This window comes from Bactrocera latifrons, unplaced genomic scaffold (assembly GCF_001853355.1).
Source record: "Bactrocera latifrons isolate USDA-ARS-PBARC rearing strain unplaced genomic scaffold, ASM185335v1 scaffold_75, whole genome shotgun sequence".
NCBI lineage: Eukaryota > Metazoa > Arthropoda > Insecta > Diptera > Tephritidae > Bactrocera > Bactrocera latifrons.
In genome coordinates this window covers 295,396-306,985 of record NW_017537434.1, presented here as the reverse complement: position 1 = coordinate 306,985, position 11,590 = coordinate 295,396, and the positions used below count along the sequence as shown (strand labels likewise).

The 11,590-nt window shown below is 37.0% G+C and overlaps 1 protein-coding gene across 1 annotated transcript in view; it reads right to left on the bottom strand.

Annotated features, from left to right (window-relative positions):
• LOC108976314 overlaps positions 1 to 11,326 on the bottom strand; it is a 137,281-nt gene extending 125,955 nt beyond the window's left edge. The window contains exon 1 of the mRNA XM_018945339.1: positions 10,759 to 11,326. Coding sequence (XP_018800884.1) covers positions 10,759 to 11,326 — 568 coding nt within the window. The remainder of the gene's footprint in view (positions 1 to 10,758) is intronic.
• Positions 11,327 to 11,590: the final 264 nt, after the last annotated feature.

Here is an 11,590-nt window from a genome sequence, read left to right as displayed (position 1 = left end):
GTCAGCTAAAAGGGTTTGCGCGTGTTTCGCTCACTTAAGAATTTAGCGGATGCGCGTTTAGCGCAGTTGCACTTTTGGTTGTAATAGGACTCCAAAGTATGCAAACGGTTTGTATGTTTCTAGCATATAATGTGGGAATGGAATTTATGTAGAAGTTCATAAAATGTTGTGTTAACTTACATATATTTATGGTATAGTTCCAATTACCGAATGTGCCAGACAAACAAAAGAATTGAGTCTTCTCGATTTATCAGGCACCTTTTGTGTCGGCCAACATGTGAGCAGAAACGAGGCTGTGGCAGCAAAAAGAGTTAAGCACCAAAAACACAAGCAGAAATGTCAAAGAGAGTGAAGATAATTCAGCTTAAGGCAGAAGGCGAGAAAAAAGCTGAAAATCAGACTCAACAACTCTTCGTAAACAGCACCGGATAGGTTTTGCATCGCTTAAGCAAAACTACATGCTGGCAGCACATCAGCGCTAGACACGTTGAGAAACAGCAACAACAACAACAACAACATTACGCTGCCTTTACTTGGCATGAGGTTTTGTAATTTTCTTATCTGCCAAGACGGCGTCAGGTGAGTTTGTGCGCCGAAGGCTATGGCGAAGGTAAAAATGTAAAACACCAGCAGCAACAACAACAAAAACAACAATCGTATAAACTACAAAATCAAGCCTTTTCAAGTAAAAAGGCTGCAGCGCGCCAGCTTTGCAAGCGTGAGACGGTGTGTGTTTCATGGATTTTAACCCATGCACATACGCACACATATACATATATAATATACACATATATATACACATATGCCTACATGTGTAGCTATATTTACAGTTAGTGCTTTCTTGTTACTACGCTAAGGCGTAAAGATTAATGACAAACGAAAATGTGTTCGTTGGCACTTTGGCAGCGCGAAACTTTCGCCACTGTTGTTGTCGCTTATTGTTGCTGCTGCATAACACTACGTTATCAGTCACATTTAGTAGTGAGCATGTGTGAGTTTCTTATTTTTGGGTGCGTGTGCGCACACACTTCTTTTATCCTCTTAATCTCTTGAAGAACTTAGTGGCACGCACACCAGCACACTTTTTAATATTGCCACACATGAATGCACAAATAAAGATGTACGCAGTGCTCGGTGTATGTCGCCTTTACTCAAATCTCATTTCTTTCGTTTTTTTTAGCGCTTCAACTATTCCACGCGTACCTTGATGACTGTTCCTTTTGCTATTTGTGGCACGTGAGCGCCTATTATGCCATTTCGGTCAGCGGACTATTATTATCATATTTTCCATTGACTTTATGTGCGTCGGTGTGTATGTGTGAATCCAGTTTATGGTTGCAGTAATGCACAGCATCATTTAGCTAAACGAATTTATTATGAAAGCAAGCTTAATGGACGCCGCCAATATTCTAGCTAACCGTGCGGATGGTAGCGAGTAGTGAAATATATTGAGTTACAGTTGGTGGGCACTAAAATGGAAACCACAAACAAATATAAATTTGACAATTATATCGATGTATACAGTTGGTGGGCATCAAATTGGAAACAACAGCAGCGAAATCAACGCAAAGAAAGCTGCTGGAGTTATAAAAGTGACAGTAGAATTAGACCACTTATTGTAGAATCTTCAAAAACTGTTTATTTATTTTTTTGCATATTTCGATAGCTTTTACCTTTAGAAATATCGTACTAAAATTTAAAACTGCTAACTAAAATAGTTTTTGAGCTAGAGCTTTCCAAAACGTTGCCTCGTTGTTCAATCAGCCACATCAGTTGATCTCTAAAGTGACCGAAAATCGAGTTTTGAAAACAGAAAAAGGTCAAAACTTTTAAGTAAACAGCAACTTTGTTATCTATAACATTTTGACTCTCATAACTAAGTTTGTAAATTTTTGAATTTGGATCGTAATTTTAGGTATTTCTATTTTAAAAAATTCGCAACCAATTATTTGCGATAAAAATTTATATACCGATTATATTTATGACAATTGGTTAAGTAACTCATTTAATTTTGAAATTGATATAATTTATTTTTCAATACCCAAAAACAAAATAGGTTCGCAAACCGATAACAATAATTTATCGCTTATTTTTAAACACTTTTAGTAAACACTTATTTTTAAAGTAACTTAGTAAACGGGACTGAAATTATGTTTGAAATAAATCACAAATCGCATTTTAATTTAAACAAAATATTTATCGAAAATTGATAACAAAATTTTATCGATTATTTTTAAATACTTTTAAATCTTTAAAACAGAAGGCAAACCGCATTTAAATATTAACTAAAATGTTAACGGAAACCGATGACGACATTTTATCGATTACTTTTAAACAAGTAGTATTAAAAGGGCCAGAAAATAAAACAAATAACAAACCGCATTTTAATTTACACGAAATAGTTATCGGAAATCGATAACAAAATTGTATCGACTAATTTTATATACTTATAAAAAGGTAGTATTAAAACAGCCTGAACTTATATCTAAAATACATTAAAAATCGCATTTTAATTTAAACAAGAGGTAAATATAAATCGATTAAAAAAAATATCGATTATTCTTAAACACTTAACAATATGTAATATTAAAAAACCTGAAATTGTAAATAAATTACAAGTCGCATTTAAGTTTCGTTAGTGTAATAACGGTAAGTCTACGCCAATAAAGAAAGGGAAGGATAATTTTATTATTCATAAAATAATTGCTGAATTTTGCAATACATTTTTTTACTTCTCTTACTTATTAACAAATTCTTATTAAAAAATATGAAACTATCGATTTTTTATTTTGATTATTTTTTGTTATAAAATATATCGAAATATCGATTTTTTGATTAAAATCAATTAGTTTTACAATGCTTAAGATCAAAAGAATTTCTGTACAAAAGATAATATCCTTTAATCGATAACTTTTAAAATATTTTAGAACAAAAAAATCTGTGTTGAAATTACACAGTTGAATTTTTTTCGTACATGAGAAGAAATTTTCGAAAGAGCGACATTTAGCTCATAATCGATCATTTTTATAATGTTTTAGATCGACAAAATTTCGGGAAAAATTGTATATAGTTTTTTCGTACTTGAGTAAAAAATATTGACATTTGTCTGATGTTCATTTTTAAAGTATTTTGGAACAAATCATTTTCGATTGAAGAAACTGTATGTCATTTGAAAAATTATATTATAATCGATAACTTTTATAATATTTCAAATCCAACCACATGCGGTAAAAATAACTGTATGCAAATTTTTTCCTACTTGAGAAACAAATATCGATATTTTTCTCATAAAGGATAATTTTTAAAATAAAAATATCGGAATATCTATATCTTGTAGCAAAATCGATAATTGTAATAATATTTATTACTTTTTTCGATACTATTGTGCAAGTTATTTCTTTTTTCTTAATTAAAAAATGCTTATATCGGTTAACTGTGTTTGGGGACATTTTATTGATACCGAAAGCAATATAAAAAAGTATATAAATAACGGTATTTTTTGGTTTTAATAGATAAAAGTTCTCAAATATCTATATTTATTTTTAATCGGTTTTTGTTTTTTTAATCGATAAAAATATCGAAATATCGATAAAAAAACTAATGAAAAACTTGTTTAAAAGGCAAAATGTAATATCAGAATAGTATGATTCATATGAATGTAAGCCTCAGCTTAGAGGTTAGAGGAGCTCGTAGTTCAGATATATATATACGCTCACAAAATGAAATACTTACGTAGATGAAACTATATTATATATTATATATTATATATTATATGTATATAAATATATTCCTTAAGCCACTCTAATATCCGCGCACTTACATCTTGGGCCGACAGTTACGGCGACGGCGAAATTTCAAAGAGCTTCACAAATCAGCCAGTGACAACAGTCAAAAGCCATTATGCTACAGATTATATACGATTAAAAGCTTATGTCGTTGTACAGTTGTTCATTACTCACTGATTAAGGTTAAATGAAATGTTGCCGGCGAAGTCAAGCGCGCTTTAAGCCACGCAGCAGCTTTAGGCTGAATGCATGAGGCGCTCGCATGACACGCACCCACACTTATATACTCCTACAGCTATATTATAAGAAGCATGACATCACGTAGCATATAAACAAACAAACGAATATGTGCTACTATGTAAGTATATGCGCATAAATTATGCGTTTTCAGATACTGTAGTTATAAAGTTATTTTGTCAACAGTTCGTGCGCTTAAGATTTATGATGAAGCCAAATTAATTCACATTTACGGAAGGCATATATTATCATACCTATTTTTTTTTTTTTTTTTGTTTTTGTGTTGCATTTTTGTTGCGAAAATAGAAAGGACGCACAGAAGAATCGAAATAATTGAAAGACATAAGATTAGGAATTTAAAGAAGGCATTTGCAGAGGAGCAGCCGCCGTGGCGTATGAGTAACTTTAAGTATGATGTGTTACAGAAATAGTTCATATGTATGATAACCATAATGTCTTAATGATCTGATGCTGATGTCAGCACTGTGATTAGTACACGTTTTCGCTCATTACTCTTGGTAACTTCATTTCCTTCGATACTTTTGTGACCCGATACCCAATTGACGTGAAGTCGTTTATTCCTAGTGACACTCTCGACCAGTCTTCGGACGCAACTCACTTCCGACAAGCACTGATCGCCATTCACAGTGGCGCCATCAACAATATCCCTGATGTAAGTCACTTTCGCTTGAATGACGGTCGCCTGAAATAAGAGCTAATGAAGGGTACAGAACAAACGAGTATCCGAACTAAGTCCAAAATATTCTTTACATATAGTCTAAAAAACCAAATCGACTCATCTACTCTGTATAATTCGAATACGCACTCAATGGAATCAAGAAGTTCCAAGCAAAAATGAAATTAGCTTTACAAGCAACACTTGGAAAAAATGCACTTCCACGCGAGTAATTAAATTTGAATACAGTTGTAGAATCTTACCATAAAGTAGACACAATTGAATACAAGCACAATAAAATCGCCTCAACCTCGCTCAGTCAGCGAAAAAGCCAGCGGCTATGCAACAAAGTCCGACATTAAAAGTAGAATCAGCCGAAAAGCAACAGTTGAAAGTGAATTAGGCAACAAAAGAGAATTTGAAAAGCGCTTGTTTAGGAGCTCTCACATGCAAATCCATTCTATATCATGCAGACTACGCTCCATTGTGCTTCAATGCAGCTTGTGACAGCTAAAGCAATCTGTTGTTGTAATATATCTGCCACACCACTGTCTGGAAGCAGAAAAAATCTACAAAAAGCAGCAATAAAGGTGAGCTGAGCTTCAGCGCTTCTTGCCATAACTCTAAGGCTTTGCCTTTATATTTTTCTGCTTCAATTGATTTTGTTGTTGTGTTTGCTTCTCTAAAATGCTGCTGCTGTGTAAAGGAGGCAAACAAATCGAGTCAAGAAAAGCCGCTGAAACTGAGTAGCGCCAAGGATGCGCTTGGCAGTTTTGYGGCGTCAGCGAAACACAGAAAAAGGAATACGGAAATAGATGAAGCAGCCATAGCGCGCCACCGCATCTGAACTGCAGCTGGTATGTATGTTTGTATATATGTTTGTATATTAGTGCGCAGCTCACAGCTAATGCGATTCTTTGCGCTGCAATTGCTTCACAAAATAAATATTTCCTTTTCCGGTGGCTTTGTGCATAAAAGCAGTGAGCGCAGCAGCTTTGGCCGCTCGAATGAAAAATTGTATTGTAATTTTGTGGGAAAAAATGAAAATCTAAGTGAAAAGAAATTGACTAAGAATTTAAAAATAGCAAAATTAGTGATATGCCAAAAAAAAAAAAAAAAACCGAAAATTAATAAAGGAAAGGTATAGGAGCGGAAAAGGCAAACAGCTGAAGGAAGATATTTACTATTTTTGTACTCAGCACAAAGCTTGGATTCCAAATTTAAATTTCAACTAAAATTAAAAGAGTGCCGAGCAAAAACGCGGAAGGGGCATATTTGACAACTTTATTTTAAATACTTTAAATAAAGTTAGAAGGTACGCCAATAAAGAGGAAGAAGGTGTTGCCTTAATGATTTACAATCAAAGACGATACACTATTGCTAAATAGAACTTCCTACTAACTTTCACTAAGATCTCTAAACATATTGACGGATAAAGCTCAAGCGGTAGTTCAAAAATATTTATATTAGTTATATGGGGTACTTTGACTTTCTGCCGGATGACTTGGATCATGGAGTCGCCAAACCAAACTCGAGCGGCGTTTTCTCTACCCACATACCGACAAGGGAGTTGTGGGTAGGAAGAAGACGTTGAAGTAGAGGGGCTGTGAACTTCTTCACGGATAGGTCAAAGCTTGGAGGGAAAGTTGATGGAGGTCTGCTATCCAGAGCTCTTTATACGCTTCAGACTTCCTGATAAAGTAGCAGTAGATTTACTGCTCCGGAGTGCAGCCTCCTTTAGAGAAGTGACCATCCACTCATATAGCAGAGCGGAGAACTCATTTAGGACTGGTCGCAGACTGTCTAACATCGCTATTAATAGCATCGAATGCATTTGTGATAAGCCTGGTATGGGTGCCAGGCCACAGCGGAATCGCAGGAAACTGTAAAACTAATGAGCTATCAAGGCTAGATACCCTAAACCAGTTATCGGCAGTATGGGAGAGGATCGGTGCTCCCTTATCCTCTTGCTACTAATTTTAAATACCCTGAAAAAGGAAGTATGATCAACAGTGACTATCACATAGCGTTATTGGATCATTTGGAGAACGCCGAAAAACTGTCACATTTGAAGAACAAGAAAGTGCTGTTTCAGCAAGTGAAACAAGTCAATGAAAACGATGGCAAAAATCCATGAATTAGGCTTCAAGTTTCTTCTGCATACATTGTATTTTCTAGATCTGCGACCATCAGCGAATATTTCCTGTTATCAGATCTCAAAAAGAATGCTCGTTGCGAAAAATTTTTCTGTGAATGAATAGGTATCGCTAAAACTGAGACTTATTTTGAAGCAACTGAGAGATCTTACTTACAACAAGTAAGGAAGGACTAAGTTCGGGTGTCACCGAACATTTTATACTCTCGCATGATAAAGTCATAATCGAGATTTCAGACGTGGTTGTGAACCGATTTCATGTCATCAGGGCATCAAGGAAATATTATATACCGAATTTCATTGAAATCGGTCGAGTACTTCCTGAGATATGGTTTTTGGTYCATAAGTGGGCGACGCCACGCCGATTTTCAATTTAAAAAAAAAGCCTGGATGTAGCTTCCTTCTGACATTTCTTCCGTAAAATTTAGTGTTTCTGACGTTTGTTGTTAGTCGGTTAACGCACTTTTAGTGATTTTCAACATAACCTTTGTATGGGAGGTGGGCGTAGTTATTATCCGATTTCTTTCATTTTTGAACTGTATATGGAAGTGCCTGACTGAAACAACTCTGTAGAGTTTGGTTGACATAGCTATAGCAGTTTCTGAGATATGTACAAAAAACTTAGTAGGAGGCGGGGCCACCCCCACTTTTCCAAAAAAATTACGTCCAAATATGCCACTCYCTAATGCGATSCTTTGTGCCAAATTTCATTTTAATGTCTTTATTTATGGCTTAGTTATGACACTTCATACATTTTCGGTTTCCGCCATTTTGTGGGCGTGGCAGTGGGCCGATTTTGCCCATCTTCGAACTTAATCTTCTTATGGAGCCGGGAAATACGTGTACCAAGTTTCATCATGATATCTCAATTTTTACTCAAGTTACAGCTTGCACGGACGGACCGGCAAACGGACAGACGGACGGACGGACAGACAGACATCCGGATTTCAACTCTACTCGTCACCCTGATCAYTTTGGTATATATAACCCTATATCTGACTCTTTTAGTTTTAGGACTTACAAACAACCGTTATGTGAACAAAACTATAATACTCTCTTTAGCAACTTTGTTGCGAAAGTATAAAAATGGTATCGAAGAGTTAGAGAGTCGGTATAATCAGTGTATTACCCCTGAAGAGAACTGTTTTTTAACAGTCACAGGCAAGTAGAGCATTAGGATAAATCATTAGGGTGCGAATGCCAGTACTGACAGTCCTATTCTGTAAGTCAAACTCTTCACTACTTTTTTGTGTATCAAGCTTCTGCTTTAACAGGGTACTCGACGACTTCCAGCACCAACGATATTCCTCAATCCTGATTAAAATACTACAAGTTGTTGCTTTTTATTGACGTGGCAAACTAAACAATCACTTGCCATAGTGTCGACGAAGAAAATTCAATTGAGCTCCATTAGAGGTAGTATCAGCTTCACTAAAAATCGACTAAGAGTCTTTTGGAAAGCGCTGCGAATAGTCCCAGTTTATATTGGCCTCAAACGAATAAGGTCTAAGTAAATATCTGCATATTTTTTATGCTAAGAGATACTATTTTGAGTGGTTGAAGAAGGACTTAATTTATAATACACATATGTCAACATCAGCAACTAGAAGACAATTTAGACAACCCAAGCCGATCGAAGCCAAACCACAACAAATGAGGCATTACCTGTTGAAAACTGAGCGCGTTAATTAACATAATTGGTCAAAGTGATCCTAAAAAAATACAAAAATAATTCGGTAGCAGATGTATCAGTGTCTCCTACTGCTGCTGAGACATCATCAACACAGAAAATTAATCTCACTAATGAATCTTTTAATAACAAACGAAAATATCACTTTATAATTAATTCACTAATTGCTTTCAATGCGGCGTTAATTTTCCATTTATATATCTTTATTTCCGAAACCCCACAGGCTTGCCAATGCCACTGACCACTTTTAATTCCAATGCTTAATTAAATAAAGGTAATAATTTGGAAAATACATAATTACATATGTATGTTAGCGTTTAAACCGTTAATCCCGCCTGAAAATCTGTTCAACTTAATATTTACTTCACCAGTTTTTCTCTCGCCCTACCGCTCTCATTTTCCATTTGGCATTTATTGACCTTAAGCCCGGCGCTCTGGTCACGTTGCAACAAGTTAACAAGGGTTTTGCGGTATCGGGGATTTGGTAGCTGCTATGTCCTGCCGAGCAGATAATTAAAATAACGCCATTTGTGGTTTTCACATTTTTTTTTTGCATGCATGTCCTGATGATAATGATATTTAATGGAAAATACAGGGTGTTTATAGACAGAACGTGAAATTGAAAATAAGTTTTTATTTTATGATTTATGATTTACATATTTGGGTTGCAAATTTTTTAATAATTTTTTTTTTTAATTTAGTTTTCAAAATTGAAAATTTAATTCAAAAATATTTTTTTTTAATTTTAATCATAAATTTGTTAATAAATTTTTTTTTGAAACTACAAGTTACTCTATATGAAAATTAGATAATGGAAGTCGTCACGCCTACTTTTAGGTGATCTCCAATACTCGAGGAGGATGAAGTTCACGCAAGTGAGGGAAGTTCTCTGAATGCCATTTATTTGGGAATGGCCAGACAAGATTCTTTTATATATGACTCATGCAGCTCACGACTTCCGGTCTTTGACCAAGTATCCTATGGGTAACCAAAGAGCATCCGTTTGAAGGCGAGCTAAAGTAAGAATGCGAAATATCCCCTCCATAAGGTTGTGCCTAGGGTTTGGAACCCGCCAAGTAAAAAACCTTAGTAATGAAGAAGAAACAACCGACCCCTGCAAACATGTTAAGGATTATGATTCGTGGGCATGCACCTGGAATGTCCGACCCCTTAAATGGGAAGGTGCCGCTGCCCAACTCATTGATGTCCTCATTAGAGTAGTGGCTGACTTCACCGCCGGTTAAAAAATGCGGTGGTTGGGAGAGTAGGTACTTGTGGTATTTACCAAGTCTTGGCATTTACCACGTTGGACGAACGTCTAATCACAACCCGCATCAAAGCGAAGTACCACGCCCGGACAGAAGAGAAGGAGGATATGAGCTGCCTTCTGTGAGTGCTCGGAGCGCACCTATGAGAGCTGCTCCCGCCACGGTGTTAAAATCGTATTTGGCGACTTTAACGCCGGGGTGAGCTTTGGCACAACGTCGGTGAATTCAGTCTTCATGAGAAAACAACCCTAAATGGGTTGAGGCTGATCGCCGGGGCCGAAATATGGTTATCTGTAGTACTAAATTCCAGCAGAGGAAATTTCGCGAGGATACCTGGCTGTCTCCGGATCGAAACGCCAAATCGATCATGTTGTGATAGACAGAAGATATGTATGTTTTAGACGTGCGTACGCCCCGAGCTCCTAACATCAACTCGAAGCACTATCTTGTTTCAACCGAGATACACCCCCGTGTCTGTGTAGCAAAAAACGCACGTCAACAAACACAAGTAATGTTCGACGCCGAGAAGCAGCAATCACAACAGACACCGAGCGACTTTCTGCTCGACTCGCACTCATCAGCAACTCGGTATAAGACAACTGTGGGTATAGGCTCCCACGTCACTGTTGACAGTCATAACTTCGAAGTCTTAGATAATTTCATTTATCTTGGAGCCAGTATTAACACCAACAATATTGTCAGCCTCGAAGTTGAACGTAGAATAACGTATGTCAATAGGTGCCACTTAGAGCTGAGTAGGCTATTGAGTGGTAAAGTCCTCTCACGACGAACAAAAAGTATTTAAAAATATTAATTTAAAATTTTTTTTTACTAAGAAACGATTTAAATTTGAAACAGAAACTTTCAAAAAATTTGAAGCTAATATCTTAAATATTTTTTTTGAATAAAAACCGTTGTTATAAATATAACTTTTTTTTCCCACTCACCCTTCACCAGCGTCAATATGCCGAGCGGCATCACCAGCACCGCCACCATAAGATCAGTGATCGCCAGCGACATGAGAAAATAGTTGGTCACGTTCTGCAAGCGCCGCTCCAAATAGATCGCCAAACAGACGAGAATATTGCCGGCGGCAGTGGCGAAGACCAAAACCAGCGCCAGCAAACCCCAATAGTTGTCCTCGTGCGTTTCATACGGATCAAAGTTATGGTCAACGAAGTCTGTCGCCACCGTCGTGACGTCTTGCAACGAAGTGATCGTACGCAGAAGTATACCATTTGCGGAAGCCATTACAAATTCTGTGGTATTAAATGTGACATTGTTGTTGTTGCTGTCGGTGCTCCACAACACCGCAAAGCCAGACGCTTCGTACAACTCCTCGCCACTGCCGTCATCATTGAATATATTACTGTTCCACAACTGCTCGGCGCTGGCGCTGTCGAACGTCGTTGCGGGTGCGGCGGCGGACGATGTTGACGGGAGCGCCGCTGCCGCTGCCGCCGCCGCCTTAGCAGCGTCAGCTGAAGCCAAGCGTTGTATGGCCACATGCAACATGTTGTAGATGCACTTGTGTGTAAATGAATTTGTGCTTAAGAAATTAATAAGCAGTTTGTAATTGCTGTTGTTGTTGTAATTATTTGGTGCAGCATTTTATGTACCTGCTGTCAGCTGCAACCTTGAGCTCAATAAATCACTTACACTTGCACTTGCGCTATGAAATACTTAACCGGCTTACGCGTTGTTGGTATTTGTTGCATGCAACAACAGTGTTGCAACGTCTCGTGCGTCTGCGTTGTGCTTTGTGCCGTGTTTTGCAGT